The sequence below is a fragment of the Delphinus delphis genome, chromosome 12 (genome assembly GCF_949987515.2).
Source record: "Delphinus delphis chromosome 12, mDelDel1.2, whole genome shotgun sequence".
Classification (NCBI taxonomy): domain Eukaryota; kingdom Metazoa; phylum Chordata; class Mammalia; order Artiodactyla; family Delphinidae; genus Delphinus; species Delphinus delphis.
The window spans coordinates 78,897,052-78,914,335 of record NC_082694.2 but is presented as its reverse complement, the minus strand read 5'-3'; the positions used below and the strand labels follow the sequence as shown (position 1 = coordinate 78,914,335).

The window sequence follows — 17,284 nt, the reverse complement described above, 5'->3', positions numbered from 1 at the left end:
GTAACAATAGTGCTGTGTTTTTTTAAAGCTCAATGAAAGAACAGGTAAACCAAAGGTTTTATATCCAGATAAGTTTTCCTTCAAATGTCCAGGCTATGAAAAACAATTCTGACACACAAGAACTTAAGGAACTCTTCATCTGTGAGCCCTTCTCAAAATATCTATTAGAGGATAATTTCATCCAACCAAGAGGTGACTGGGAAAACTTCAAACAAAGGGACAGGGAACATTTTAAAATACATAAATGAACATCTATGACTAAAGAAACATGATGATGAGGGTTGAAACTATCGTATAAATATTGTGTGTTTTGACAAAATAGAAATAATGCAACTAGAAAAGGGAGGAAAAAGGAGAAGGGGAAAATAAAACCAACTCACTGATTGTTGTATAGGCAATTAATAGGAATTAAAGAATACCAATAAACTGATAAACTGGTAAAATACTGGAGGGCACTGATAACATCAGTAAGACAGTTTCAGTGAAATCATGGAGATAAAGCCCCATTCAAGTGAATTCAAGAGAGAAAAGAAAAGTTGGAAATGGATCAAGTATAGATGACTCTTGAACATGCTGAAGGAAAGGAACAAATGGGCTGGTAGCAGGATTTAGTAGGTTCTAAGTCCCCTAAAACTAAAGAGTTTTTACAATGGGAAAAATAAATGCATGTTGTTTGCTGATAAACCTAATGGGCAGCAAGATTCATGATGTGGATAAACATCCTTCAATTAGCAAGTGTGAGATCCAGTGGACAAACGGAGGAGCCGGCCTTAGCTAGTGCAAGTACAGCTCATCTGTAATAACAAGAGAAAAGGTACAGAAATTAGGTGCACATGTAGGCAGGTGGTAGGATCTTATGAAAATATTCTGATTACTTCTGTTTTCTCAGGGAAACAGGATTTCAAAACCCTGTGTTCTTTCCAGAACAACATTCTATACTGAAAAGGAAGCAGCATCAATAACAAAAAAGTCAGTTTTGTTCATTTTTTATACATTTTTTCCAAAATTCCCACCTTAATAATACAAATAGATAATAATTAACACTGTAGAACATTTTATTGTTTATCAACGGCCTTCATATATATTACCTCATTTGATCCTGGCAAGAGCCTTAAGACATCAGTGGTAAGTGCTGAGCTAGAATTCCAATCCCAACCTTCTGACTCCTGAGCCGGGCTCCTTCCTTCCCCCCAGTGACTGAACTCTCCCCTGGTATTTCCTATAGCTTCTTGCCCTTATTTGTGGGCACAGCTGTACCTCCAGTACAGTAAACCCCTTGAGGGCTGCTACCTGTATGTTCTGATACCTGCATCGGTGATTTGATGTTGAACAAATGAATAAATAAAACTATCTCCTATAGATGGCACGGACATTAATTTGGAAACTTTGCTCAAGGTATATATGGAATTTTGCATAGCCTCTTTTACAACCCAGCAGCCTTGTGAGAGATGAGAATGTATGTGTCAGCAGCATTTTTCGGTCGATATTCACCCCAAAATAATAGCAGCCTTAAACAAACAATAAGAGGTTCGATGCAGACAATAGCTGTCACCTGACAAGAGGAACTAATCTTATAGTTTCAAATTACTTTGAGGTAGGGGAAGGCTACACAGAATGATTGTGCGTTTAGCTGCAAGACACATTAAAAAGGCACTAACAGGGCTTCCCTGGTGGTGCAGTGGTTGAGAGTCCGCCTGCCGATGCAGGGGACACGGGTTTGTGTCTTCCCGGTCCGGGAAGATCCCACATACCGCGGAGCGGCTGGGCCCGTGAGCCATGGCCGCTGAGCCTGCGCGTCCGGAGCCTTGCTCCGCAGCGGGAGAGGCCACAACAGTGAGAGGCCCGCGTACCGCAAAAAAAAAAAAAAAGGGCACTAACATAATTAAAGTACACTTGCAACATTTCAAGAAGTTTATCATAAGGCGGAGCACTCAATTTGCAATTCAGTATTTCCCCCCACTTATTTTGTCACTGCACAAGCAATTTTCCTTTAAGAGACTCCAATATTGAAGCTTCAGGCCAGAGAGGGAAGGACCATACATAGCAGAGCAGATTCCAATACTTCAGTAAGGAGCAAAGTGAAAGCACGGAGAATTTAAAGAAGCCACGGTGAAAAAAGGTTTCACAGTACGTGACAGTCCTCCGTGCCTTCCCCTGTCCCAGAATCTGTCACAAATATACTTGATAACACCATATTGAAATGGCCCTTCACAGTTTGCCTACTTTCTCTCGCCTTATATCCTCCATACTTACCAATTCTTCCTTTTTTCCCTCAACCTTTAATTTTGACAAATTTCCTAGCTACTGAAAAGTTGAAATGATTACACAATGAAATACCAGTATACCTTTTACCTGAGTTCACCAATTATTAACAATTAGCCACATTTCCTTTATCTGTATGTGTATGTATACTTTTTTAAAAATTGTTTTTTGACTGAACCATTTAAAAATAAGCTACAGGGACTTCCCTGGCGGTCCAGTGGTTAGTACTCAGCGCTGTCACTGCTGAGGGCGCGGGTTCAATCACTGGTTGGGGAACTAAGATCCCGCAAGCCACATGGCACAGCCAAAAATAAAATTAAAAAATAAAAAAATAAGCTGCAGACATCACACTCAGACAGAGTCAAGAGATAAAATTGTTCAAACCCTTTTCAGGATCTGCCCTGATACATCTCACATATAAAACGACAAGCTGGGTGTGAAATCGGAGACAGGAACATGACTAAATTATAACAAATATGAAATAACATGTCCAACTGCTAACTCTTTTTTAAAAAATAAATTATGGGATAATCATCACAGCATAAATTTGACAATGCCAATGAGATGTACGTAATTTCACATGTGGAGTGAGGAAAGTGCTAAACAGGAGCTACAAAATCTGGTTCCACTCCTGCTGCCCTATTTTTAGTTGTTAAGATCTCCCAGGGCCTTAGGCTCCTCATCTGTGAAATGGGGCTAATAACACTCAACCTGGACTCCTTACCGGGTCCTGCAGAGAGAATAAATGGGTGCTAGAGTGAGTAAAGGGACCGTGAATGGAAGAAAAAGCACACGACACAGTACTGTATAAACTGATGTACGAATATAAACTGTTTTAAGGTCTGCTGCCATATTGAACCAATAAGTTGACCTAATTTAAAAAAAAAAAAAAAAACCCTACTACTTTGTTGGGTTAAATTCACAATCACATATTTCAGCATATGCTAAAAACTAAAGAAAATAATTAACGGAAGCTTACTATGATTGCTAAAGATTTCTTTTCAAAAGTATTTCTTCACTAGTTCTTCTTCAACATGAAAACGTTTAACCATTGTTTTACAGGATTATTTTGAGGCAGGAATAATGGAACAAATGCATTCATAGGAATAACTAGCATGGCACATTCACTTACACCGTGTCTCACCTTAATTTCTTGGTTTCTTCCCTCATTAGAAAAATACTGTATCTGAGTGCCCACCAAATATCAGGCTAAGCACAGGGTGCGTAATTAGGATCTTACAGTTTATACAAAAAAAGTCAAGATATATGTTATCACAGAGTGGCCAATATGGTAGAAACAATTAATATTCACTAATACCTAGTTTTTCTTGCCTTTCTGGACGCACAGAAAACTACTTCCCAGGCCCCTTGAAGGTAGGAGGGGCCACATGATGAGTTTCAGTAAATGAACTGCAAGCAGAAGTGATGCCAGTTCTGGTGTAAGACGGTTAAAAAGTCCCACCTTTTAGTCCTCTCCTCCCCCTCCTAAGGCCATAAACTGAGACAGTGGGCCCTCAAGAGGTCACCAGCCCCCACATATCCTTTAGTCATCACTTGGAACAAGCTGTTCAGGGTAGTCATGATATCAACAGCAGGCTTTGCCACAAATAAGGAACACACTTTCCTGGGGCAACCCACAGAATGCCAGGAGTTTTCATTTGTTTGTTTATGTGGCTCTTTTTATTATCACAACAGAGCCTAGCCTATACTGACTATTACAGCATAAAGGAGTGACTGACAGAAACCAGAAATTCAATTAAGGAAAGAATAAATGAATGGTTGGACGAATAGCACTGATCAATATGGAACAAAATGGAAGTACGAAGGCAGTTAAGAACTTGAACAGGGGAACTCATGCCAGCGTTTGTGCCCTCATTCTGCCACTTGCTAGTGGGGTGGCCCAGCTAAATTTCACTTTCCTCATCAACAGACTGGAGCTACTAACAATACCTACCTCAAAGGGTTACTGAGAATTAAATGAGCTACTACACGTAACAGCACTCAGAACAGCTGCCGGCACATCAAAAGGGACTTAATAAATGTTAATGTCTAAATAAGCCAACGCAAGTAATGGGATTACTGTTAGGTTGTTTTTCTGATATCTGCAAATATTGTTACTAAAAATGAGACTCAAGTTAAATAAAACATGCTTTAGGTAAATTTGATATTTGAAAGAAGTCCTAAAATTTCACTTGCATTAGGTTACTTTCTTCATTTAAGGCAAATTGTTTCCTTCTCTGTATCTTACAAAGGGCTTATCTAAGACCTATTAGCAAAGTGAAATACCACAACGAAGACTTACTGCAGTGACCCTGTCTCCACCATGAGTAACCGGCTTATAATAAGGTGATCCTGAAAGAACTCTCCAGGCAGAGAGTCCACAGCTAGCAGCTTTTGGTATGCCCACTTCAGCAGTTTCACATCCACCGACCAGCAAAAGTCTAAAAAAGAGAAAGATAAAAAGAATTAATAAATTACAAATAGGAACAAGACAACATCAAAACAAAGAGAGCAGAAAACTTCACAAGGAAAACTGAAATAAAATTAGTATATACTAATCCTAGAAGGTAAATATTTTAGAGGAAACAACCAATAGAAAACCAGATGGGTTTTCAACTAGAATTTCACTTTCATTTACACATTCAAACATCTGAAACTCAGATGAGAACTTAGAAATGAGAAAAAAAATGTTTTCAGGTTGGCCACTGAATATCTGAGGAACTATATCAACACCAATAAACTTTAATAAACAGATACGTCACCTCACATAGACACATATGTACTAGTTACAGCAGTGCATCGGAAGCAATGAGGGCACAATTACAGATGCTAGAAAGAAATGACAGCTGGGACTGCTGTGGATGGGTCACTAATAACTATACTGAAATAAGACTGTACATTATGACTGGTTCACTTTTCTGTTTGTTATACTTCATTGCGATTAGAGGCCAGTTACCAACAGGACAAGCAGTCTAACAAGTACTAAAAGTTAAAAGACTATGTGACCACTACACAAACTAAGCTGATTAATAATGGAACCCAACAGTCATGATTTTTAAAGTTAAGTCATGTTTAGTAAATCTGGCAGGGAACATATAAGACATCATAATCACCTATAGAAAAAAGAAAAATGTTTGAAAGTAAAACTTCTGGTACATTAAAGGAAAACACTTGTTGTCCCCAATAACAATAAGGCAATAGAGTAACAGAAGAGAGAAGCCACATCCTTCTTAATGTCTCGATTTTTTAAAAAGACCCTCCCTACAGGCAGGAAACTCCCTGCTGCTTAAGAAAAAGAACAGGTTTCTCTGGTCATGTCCACACAACGCTCCCGCCTACACAATCTACCACTATCCCAAATGACAGAAAACATCAGGCTCCCTTTACATCAAAACGTACCTGATATCTATCATCACCAGGCCCCCGCTGTGTCAAAAAAAAAGGATGCACTTCCTGACACAACAAATTAGTGCTTATCTTTTTCTAGACCATGCTCATAGATAAATCAAAACTCTAAAAATTTTAGTTTCTGCATAGAAATCAAAAGGGGGAAGGAAATGACACTTCCTAAGACTCCTCAGAGTTGGCATATCAAAAGAGTGACTTGGTTTTATGGTTATGTTAACCACTGATAACTCTTAAACTTTCTATAATTCTAAGTACCTCATGAGGTAACACCATGAGTTACTCAATACAGCCCGCTGAGCTATGCTCAAGGGCAGTCAGACAGAGCTCTACACGTTAGTGCAGAAGCAACACCTGTCCTCTGTTGATTCTGCTTACCTTGTGGGGCAAGCAGAATAATGGCCCCCAAAGAGGCCCATGTCTTAATCTCTAGAACCTGTGAACATGTGGCATCACGTGGACTTAGGTTGCTAAGCAAATGACCTTAGAACAGGGAGAGTATCCTGGATTTTCCAGGTGACCCAAATAACCACAAAAGTCCTTAAAAGCACAAGAGGGAAGCAGGAGAGTCAGTGTCACAGTGATGTGATGTGAGAAAAAGATTCGCCCAGTCTCTGCTGGTCTTCAGGATAGAAGGGGCCAAGGAAGCTGGGCTGCTCTAGAAGCTGGCAGAGGTAAGAAGACAGACTGTGCCCCTGAGCCTCCAGCGAGGACACAGCCCTGCTGACACCCTGATCTTAGTTCAGTGAGACCCATTTCGGACTTCTCACCTCCAGAAATGTAACATAAATTTATTTTAAGCCCCTAAATTTGTGGTAAACTGTTAGAGCAACCACAGAAAACTAACACACATCTTGTTTATTCCCCAGCCCCGGAATTCAGACAACCTGTCAGCCTCTAATTCCACCAACTGCCCTCTTCTCATTTGACCACCTTCCTAACTTTCTTCTTTTTCTTCACTCTTAATGAGATATAACTGACGTACAGCACTGTATAAGCTTAAGGTGTACAGCATAATGATCTCTTTTTCTGTCAGTCTGTTTTTGAAGCACAAGTGACCTACAACACCATGTTAGTTCCTATTCTGAATTAAGCTAACAACAATAAAAATAATAATAATAATTTTTTAAAATCTCATCTCTACACATACTCTCAGATGTAAAACTTTCAAAAGTGCATAAAACCCTTCTACGTTTAGCCATAGAGCTTAGCCCAACTCAAAGTCTCAAAATTCATAAAGTAATGTAAATGTGCTTTATTCGCAAACACAACTGGAGCCTTCAATCAAAGCCTTTTTCCTACTGCTTTTATATGTATAGTCTAACAAGTTTCCATCACAGCAAATCATAAGCAACAAACTTTGAGAAGATGCTTGAAGCAACCCGCTGCGCTATTTCTACCCTTCGCCAGTCCTCAGAGCTAACACGTAATTAACCCTGTTCACCAGGGCAAAAGAGATTTTGGTCCAAAGTCAAGGTAGGAGTATGAGTATCACTTGCCTATAGCAACCACTCTGCTCAAATGATTTTTACACCAAAACAATTTCAAAAAACATAAGTAGACCTAATGCAGATAAAATCATATCATTCCTCTGGCTCTAACTACAAATTTGAAAAAAATACAGTTGAAAAAAGAAAAATACTTCAAACAACACTTCAAAGATGCAATCTAAACAATGGGAAATCTAAATGTAAAATAGATAGCTAGTGAGAAGCAGCTGCATAGCGCAGGGAGATCAGCTCAGTGCTCTGTGACAACCTAGAGGGGTGGGATAGGGAGGGTGGGAGGGAGACGCAAGAGGGAGGGGATATGGAGATATACGTATGCATGTGGCTGATTCACTTTATTATATGGCAGAAACTAACACAACGTTGTAAAGCAATTATACTCCAATGAAGATGTTAAAAATAAATAAATAAATAAAAATAAACAGTAGGAAATCTAAAAAGTCTACACAGTAGAAAACTACAGAATGACCTGGCTTCTTCCAAACACACACACACACACACACACACACACACACACACTCTCTCCCTCTCTCTCTCTCTCTCTCTCTCTCTCTCTCTCTCTCTCTCTCTCTCTCTCTCTGTAAGAGTGAGAGAGGAGGAGAGAATGGAGAGCAGATCAATGAATTAAAAGAGAACACAGTCTGGATATTTGAAGATATGGACAAATTATTGTTAATTATCTTTGCATATGACAATGGTTTCATGTTTATGTTTTTTTAGAGTCCTTATTTTTTAGAAATACACACTGAAATATTCAGATGAAATACTACGCTGTCCAGAATTTACTTCGTGATATTCTAGGCACAGGAGGGTGGAGGCTCGGCTGAGGCCATAGATGAGATGAGGCTGGCCGCGAGTCGACTGTTAAACTGAATGGCAGGCACAAGGGAGTCAGTATATTCTGTGAACATGCTTCAAATTTTCCGTAAGGAACTTTTTTTTCAAAAGTCAGTTTGTTAGGAAAAACTCCTCTGAATAAATAGAAACAAAACAGGTAATTTTGAATATCTACATTTCTGAATATAGTCACAGTACTTTTTCAAACGGAAAACATGTGATTCTCATAAAACATATCTTTAAAAACCAGTAGCCTATTGTTATAATAAAAATAAAACACTATTTGAGAATTCAACAAATCTCTAAAAGGTCAGGATAAAGCAGATCCTGATAATGAAATAATTTTTCTCTACTCAGTGTACAACATTGACCATGTATAAATAAATATATATTTTTTATAGTAACCATATAATTCTTTTCTCAAGGGGTTGAGCATTACTATTTAGTTTGCACTACTATGTCATGGAGAGGACAAATGTCATATTTAATTTTCAGATTTTAAAATATATGTATAAAACTTTACGTTGCCTGACTGTGAAAGGAGAGCTAACTGAGATTTCAGATTTCTTCTTATCTCCTGGTCTTGATACTAGAAGACACTTCCTCCCTATGAATTCTGATAAACATGGCCGTGAATAGATCAAATTGGTTACAACAAGATAAGCTCAATTAAAAATAAAAGAGATTCGGGCTTCCCTGGTGGCGCAGTGGTTGAGAGTCCGCCTGCCGATGCAGGGGACACGGGTTCGTGCCCCGGTCCGGGAAGATCCCACATGCCACGGAGCGGCTGGGCCCGTGAGCCGCGGCCGCTGAGCCTGCACGTCCGGAGCCTGTGCTCCGCAACGGGAGAGGCCACAACAGTGAGAGGCCCGCGTACCGAAAATACAAAAAAAAAAAAGAGGGCAGCAGACAACACTAAGGCGAGAATCTCGTAAAGGAAAACATCAGGGAGAAAATTTCAAAATGCTCCTGAAGGACACAGAGTTATGCATAAAGAGACATACCATGTTCTTTGACAAACTCTCAATACCTTAAAGATGCCAATTCTTCTTAATCTATAAATTGAAAGAAATTTCAAATAAAATCCCAACAGAATTTCTTGTGGAACTGAACAAACTGATGTAATGGAACTAGACAATATAAAATTCACATGGGAGAGTAGAGCTCTGAAAAGAGCCAGCTCCATTCACACTGATAACCTTCCCCTTGGTGGCCTGTGCTTTGTGCATCCTGACCTGTCAAAAACTACCCTACCCTAGTGTCACTGAGATGTTCTCCTTCAAATTTGACTATACTAAAATCTAAAATTCCTCTCCATAAAGTGCAAAGATAAGGCACACACCAGGAAAACTTATTTATAAAACATAAAACTAACAGAGTATATGTTTTAGCAGACAGAATCCATAAAGATCTCCCACAACCAGCCCAAAAGAAAAACGGACAAAGAATAAGCAAGTCACAAGAAGAGAAATACAAAAGCCAGTAATGCAGATCAAAGCAACAAAGATTTATGCCAAAGATTTATACACAGGAACTCTCATAAAACTATTGGTAAGACTGTAGTAATCATTTTGGAGAATGATATGACAATATCTAAAAAATGCACCCCTTCCCAAAAAATACCCCAAATTGAGTTCTAAGACAACTCTAGAGAAATTCTTGCACAGGTATATTTATTTCTTGGTAAAAGAATACCTCATGTAGCACTATTTATAATGCAGAAAAATTAGAAATATTTTAAATGTTTAAAAGGGATAAATAAATTCATTAAACTGTTCAGGGAAACATACAGTGTAAAAAAGAACAAATGTAAAAATATATATTGGAAGGTCGCACACTAAAACCATGAGAGCAGGCTGCCTCTAGAAAGGGAAAGTGAGACAGAGGAATGGAAGTAGGAAATTTTGTCTGTACTATTGTCTCTCTTTTATTTATATATCTGGGTATAACTATACACATACATACACAGACACCTTAAGTAAAAAATATAATCTCAATATTTGTTTTTTGGGTTTTTTTGGTTTGTTTGTTTTTTCAGTACATCGGCAGGCGGACTCGCAACCACTGCACCACCAGGGAAGCCCTCAATATTTGTTAATGCTGGGTAGTAGGTACTTAGGTGTTCATTAAATCATTCCCTGTACTATTCTCTCTGTTTCTAACTTAAAAAGAGGAAAATCAAGATACAGTATCCCAAATTATGTACATAAATTTCTTCCAGTTAATGAAGTCCAAGAGAAAAAAATTCAGTAAATTGGCTGTAACGCTTAGCATCAACCCACAAGTCTAGTCAAATACTAAAAATGAAATCAGCATATCATTTGCTTTGTGACATTTTGAAGCTGTTTATATGTTAATAGTTACATCTTAAGCATTCTGTGATTTACTACTGAAAGGATCACTAGATTTTTGCAAAAATTAAAACCGCAGACAATACTGCAGAAAATAACTTATATCATTCGTGTTATTTTCTGCTGCGGTAAGCTTCTCCACCCAGAAATATTTACATGCAGTGGTAGCAAAACCTCCTTAAAGATACAGTATTTGGCTCTTATGTACTCACTTCAGGAATCACATTTTGAAGCAAGTGATTATTTTTAAATTATTCTATAAAGACATAAAGCAATATGGAATTTCTATAGTACATATTAAATTTGGAAGACTATAAAGCCCTCGATATGTAGGAGTTTAAACTACTCGTTAACAAAAACACGAGAGTAGGAGAAAACTTTCCCAGTAATCTTCAACCTCAAAATTTTGTGGACAATAGGAAAATCATGGGTCTAGGAATCAGGTGTATCAGGTTCAAATACCTTTGCAACAGAGTAACTGTAATATTAGTTTCCTTCATCCCATCAAAATTTGTAAATGCAAACCACGTGCTAAGCAATCAGGAGTGTGCAAGACAAATAAAGAGCTTTTGCTTAAAAACCACTTCTAATTCTCAGAATCAATTTGTAGAGTCGTGTTTAGCTCTCCCAGTGCGTTAGTACCAACCATGGGGGGAGGCTCAGGGGCACCCTCCTTGCTCAGGTGGCGGTGGACACGTATTCACACACGAGAACGACAGCGAGCATTGTCCACTCCAGGGAGGACAAGCCAACCCAGACCGCTGCTGCAGGGACCCTTGAGCTCGGCACAAAAATAGCCTTAAGGACCAATTAAGTGTGTGGAGGAAGAAGTCAAGGAAGCCTTCACGGGGTAACACCAGAGAAAGGGTTCTCCTTTCAACAACTTCCCAAACAGATAAAGGGATCAGGTGAAGAGCCTGCTCCGCCAAGAGAACACGACGTACAAGAACACGGAGACGAGTCTGTAAATTGTGTGCTGGGAGGACAGTGAGAAACGCAGTGAGCGCCCCCAGCCTGTGAAAGGCGGGCAGGGGTAGCAGGTCAGAAAGTTCGAAGGGTCCTCAACAATACAGAATGGTTTATCCTGCTCGCTTCCCGAGCACATAATCACCTGCTACCTTCAGAACGGTAACAGTTACTTAAATGATGCCTCCGTCACTAAACGTTAAACCATTCGGACACAGAGACGTGTCTGTATCCTTCAAAGCATTTACCACAGCTGTTTCATTCAGGAAACATCCATCTGTGCACTATGTGCCCAGAAGCGCAAGGGCACGAAGATAAATCCGACCCAGAGCCCCCGTCGTCCTTGGCTTAACCCCTCCAGGCTTCAGTTCTCCCAGCTGAGAAATGAAGGGGCCGAGCCAAACGACGGGTGAAACTCTTTTCCAGCTCTGACACTCTAAGAGTCTAAACTTCAAAGCAGGAATGCAGGTATCAGACAAGAAAAATAAACTGTAAGCGATGGAGCCAAAAAACACAAGGAGTGAATTACATGAGCGGGAGTAAAGGCAGAGGCCAGGGCAGAGTAAGAGGCAGTGAGAAGAGGCTGGTCAGGCCCATCCGAGGAAAGAAAGGGAGGGATGGAATGTGTGCCCCACGCATCTCACCAGACGTGATCTGGATGCCCTGGGAGAGCTAAAGGGGACCCTACCAATTGATTACAAGAAGAGTTATAACTAGTTTATTAAGAAGGGTCTTCAGTCTAGTAATTGTTGAAAAACATCTGCCATCTAGTGGCTTAAAACTCCTTAAAGCCAAGGAAATGAATCTGAAATAATAGAGCAAGAAACTCTTGTATGTTCCCTGTCCAATGATCAATGGGCTTGTGGCATACAACCAGCAAGGAAGGGGGAAAAGGAAGGAAGGAAGGAAGGAAGGAAGGAAGGAAGGAAGGAAGGGAGGGAGGAAGGAAGAAGGAAAAGAAAGAAAGAAAGAAAGAAAGAAAGAAAGAAAGAAAGAACGAAAGAAGGAAAGAAAGAAAGAAGAAAAAATTACATGCCCCCAAATTAAAAGTACTTAAGACCATGCCTGGCAAAGTAAGGGCTCAAAAACTGTTACCTACTACCTTCACAGCTAGAAGCCGTTCTTCTCTTGGGATCATAGAAATGTTCCCAATTTTAATTCATTCTAACTTGATCTTAAATATTCTTTGCTACAAAAACCTTACTGGTTCAATATTAAAAATTCTGTTCATCTTGGATTTCTTGAATGTCTCTGCCCGTTTCCATCCCTCAATCCACAGCTGATGACAATGATCATCATCTGAAAACGTAATTCCCTCCCCATCACTACGATGGATTTAGGCAACTTCACTGCAAAAGCACAATATAATATGTTTAGCATCCCTCTGTCTGATCCATTCCATGTCTACTTTGAATCCTGATTTCACAACAGTCCAGGTTCTGAAACCAAATTCTCACCTTCTATTTCAATACCAATAGTTTAATTTTTGACGTCTTTCTCAAACTTGTTCTCTCAGGAAAATAAGTCTTGTCTTTGAACCCTACCTCCCCCCACTGAATCCTGCTAACTGTAGCCTGCCAGCTGTCCCCGAAAATGAATTTCCATAATGCCTGCTACCAAACTCCCTGCCACAATTTTGCTCTGTTAAATGCTACCTAGTAGTCTATACTAGATGTCCTTGGTACTTGAGCAGCTTGCTAAAACCACCATCTACTGTCTGTGCCCAATGCAATGCAGCAAAATGTGGTCGAAAAAGAAGGACGACTTGAGGTTACAGAGCTAATAAGTAGCACAGATTTCCTGTCTCCTAATCCAGTACACATTCTATCATATCACAAATATATATTTTAAAATTTCTAATTGTTTATAAAACAAAATTAATAGCATATATGTGGAATCTGAAAAAATTGGTATAGACGATCTTATTTACAAAGCAGAAATAGAGACACAGACATAGAGAACAAATGTATGGATACCAAGGGGGAAGGCGGGGGTGGGATGAATTGGGAGATTGAGATTGACATATATACACTATTGATACTATGTATAAAACATAACTAATGAGAACCTACTATATAGCACAGAGAACTCTACTCAATGCTCTGTGGTGACCTAAATGGGAAGGAAATCCAAAAAAGAGGGGATATTTGTACACGTATAGCTGATTCATTTTGCTGTACAGTAGAAACTAACACATTGTAAAGCAACTCTACTCCAATAAAAATTAAAAAAAAAACAAAATTAAGCATCATTCCTTAATTCCTATAAAATAACCTAAGATAACTCAATAGTCTTCTTTCAGCTCTCGACTCCAAAGAGAGATCCACAACAGCTAGCATCTCTCCAAGTATGAGAAGAAATTCAATCTGGCCCAAGTTACTTCTTAAAATTGCATTTCCATAAATTTTGCAGAGGGATTATGGAGTAGTCCTTAAAATCGGGGGGGGGGAAACATATAACCCAAGTACAAAATATCTTGCTTAAGATTAATGAAATTCACTGACATATAAAGTTATCAGGTTAAACTACAACCAAAGCAGAGAGCGGGAGGGAGGGAGGGAGGTTGGTTGATTTACCAGCTGAAGAGATTAAAAACTTTATGAAGGTCTACAAAGGCCCATTTAAATGTAACTGTAACATAATGAGAACTAGCCCCTCCTATCAAAGAATCTCCAAAGAGAGGACTGACTGATGGGTTAAAGCTGATTGCCAAGTAATTTAATTTTTTTCCGTGGTAGGCAAAAAAAAGTCAAACTAATAAAGAAGACTGTCTTCTTAAAAGACAGCCAGGTGGAGTCTGCTAAGGACCAAGATATTTCTGAGTCACACGTGTCTACCTATCTGTAACATATCCTGGATAAAAGCAGATCGCAGGATATGGCCAAGACTCTCCACTTCCCTGCCTCCCCAGAAACAAATGCCTGTGGGAAAAAAAGAAAAGAAAAATCAGTCTGTGAAGCTCAGCGAGTCCCTTAATTCACACCTAAGGACTTTCACATCCGCCAAGACAATGCAGCTTTCTGTGCAGACAACAGCACCTCTTCATTTCTCTTCAAAAACCCAACCTGAACTCAGGGAAAGAAGAATACAGTGGAGGAATGAGAATTCTAAAGGCAACATGAAAAGCTCCTTAATATAAGTTAATATACTCAATTACTGACATTCATACTTCCCAGCTACAAGGCTACGCGCTAATCTCTCAAATGTCAACAGCCCCTACATTATCAAAGGCTGAACACACTCTCTCACTGCAGTGTAAGATAATTAACAAGGATCTGGACTGCAGTACTCATTCCTTTTCTAGAAGCAAAATCCTTCATGAAATTATTAATCTTATCTAGCTAGGGCTTACGAGAAACTTCCTAATGTAATTTATAGCCAACTGCTCCTCCAGCTGTCAAAAGAGTGTATCATTTATACATCACTGCCCTGATTCTCACAGAATATATATGACCTTAGGCACCAGAGAGAAAGATGGGCAATTTTATGGCAATGTAACGGCTATAAAGGCCCACTGATTAGCTTCCAAAAGCATCTCCCAGGTCTAGATGGATCTTACACCTTATAAGAGGAGAACAAAATTTACCTATGCCCTTGGGTAAACCTTTAAGTAGGGCACTCTCAACACTATCTCCTCCACAAGATATAATTTAAACATTTGTGGGACCGATGGACATTTCCCTAGACAGGGGTGATGTATGAAGAAGAGATCGTGGCCCCCTATGCGTACTCTACTGCACCCCGTCCCATTCTATGCCCAAGACTCTTTTCCTTCCATTTTGTGCCAGTGAAGTCATCATCACGCCTCCTGAGAGCTCATTCACACGAAAAACATTTTTGATCCCCCCACTAAGTACTAGTTACTTATTTGGAATACCTCCTTTATCCCATGAGTGTAAAGGACTCATATTTAAAATGCTGAGGGACTTCCCTGGTGGTGCAGTGGTTAAGAATCTGCCTGCCAATGCAGGGGACACGGGTTCGAGCCCTGGTCCGGGAAGGTCCCACATGCCGTGCAGCAACTAAGCCCGGGCGCCACAACTACTGAGCCTGCGCTCTAGAGCCCACAAGCCACGACCACTGAGCCCACGTGCCACAACGACTGAAGCCTGCACTCCACAACAAGAAGCCACCACAATGAGAAGCCCACGCACCGCAACAAAGAGTAGTCCCCGCTCGCCGCAACTAGAAAACAGCCCACGTGCAGCAACGAAGACCCAACACAGCCAAAAATAAATAAAAGAAAGAAAGAAAGAAAAAAATAAAGTGCTGAGTGTTGGTTAGGGGAAATCAGAAACCCCCATGAGATGACCAAATCAGGATGCGTAAAGCATAGCCCTTCAGCACTTCAACATGCCATTACTTAAAGGTATTCCTCAGTCTCGCCTAAAATTAACAGCTTTCTAAAGAGATCTCTTGCATCTTCTGAGCCTTCCCAAGAATAGTAGCAATCCCTACCAGTGCATGCTTAGGAGAATGCAACTACCCAACTACTCTTCAGCCAGTTCACTCCTACCTAATTGCAATCTACTAATAGGCAAGCTGACACTTAGTTTATTATTCCTTGTAAATGTCTCAAGTTCTTTCTGCGGAATCTGTATCTGGCTTAACACAGTTGACTAAAAGGATAAAAATCAATCACTCAAATGCTTAGATTCATCCTTTGTACAACTATGACATACATTATTAATCAATCATGATTCTTCCCCACAGACTGTATGAAACACGGGTATCTTTCTTAAATCTTAGTATCCTTAACATAAAGATAAAAGTGTTCAGTTGGTGGAAATGTAAATTGGTGCAACCACTATGGAAAACAATATGGAAGTTCCACAAAACTCTAAAAGTAGAGTTGCCATATGATCCAGCAATCCCACTCCTGGGCACATACCCAGACAAAACTATAATTCGAAAAGATACACGCACCCCTATGTTCATGGCAGCACTATTTACAATAGCCAAGACATGGAAACAACCTAAGTGTCCATCGACAGATGAATGGATAAAGGTGTGTACACACATACAATGGAATATTGCTCAGCCATCAAAAAGGATGAAATACTGCCATGTGCAGCAACATGGATGGACCTAGATATCATCATATTAAGTGAAGTAAGTCAGAAAGAGAAAGACAAATACCATATGGTGTCACTTATATGTGGAATCTAAAATATGATACAAATCAACATATCTATGAAACAGAAACAGACTCACAGATACAGAGAACAGACTTATGGTTGCCAACGGGGAGGGGAAGTAAGGGAGGGAAGGAATGGCAGTTTGGGATTAGCAGAGGCAAACTATTATGTATGGGATGGATAAACAACAAGGTCCTACTGTATATCATAGGGAACTATATTCAATATCCTGTGAGAAACTATAATGGAAAAGAATATAAAAAGAATATATATATGTATGCATATGTATAACTGAATCACTCCTGTACAGAAGAAATTAACACATTGCAAATCAACTATACTTCAATAAAATTTTTTTAAAAAGCAAGGTACACCAAAAAGAGTATATTTTACTGTATATAAATTTAAAGTAATTTTTTAATTAAAAAAACATAAAAGTGTTCAAATGAAAGCCTGCTTAAAGGATCTTTTTTTTCTTTCTTATGCATTCCTTTATTTTTTACAGTTTTACTGAGGTGTGATTTACATTCCACGAAACTCACAGGCATGAGAGATTTTTAGGGACAATGGAAATATTCTAAAACTGACTGGAGTAGTGTTTGCACAAGTCTATACATTTACTAAAAATCATTGAATTATACACTTAAAATTAGTATCAAAGAGTCATCAAGGATTCTGAGAATGGGTGGTTTCTCAAAAGGGCCCAAGAAAGGAGACATGTTTTCTAGCTTTTGTCTTTGTTGAGATGTAATTCAGGATCTAGAAAAAGTTACCTTCAAACACTATCTTTGTGTAGTTATCAAGGAACTATTGGAGA

The 17,284-nt window shown here is 39.3% G+C and overlaps 1 protein-coding gene across 2 annotated transcripts in view; it reads right to left on the bottom strand.

Moving 5' to 3' along the window:
* The window catches only part of NBAS (NBAS subunit of NRZ tethering complex), a 340,240-nt gene that overhangs the window by 287,768 nt on the left and 35,188 nt on the right, over positions 1–17,284 (bottom strand). For both annotated transcript variants that reach the window (XM_060027072.1, XM_060027073.1), the window contains exon 10: positions 4,565–4,703. In XM_060027072.1, coding sequence (XP_059883055.1) covers positions 4,565–4,703 — 139 coding nt within the window. The remainder of the gene's footprint in view (positions 1–4,564; positions 4,704–17,284) is intronic.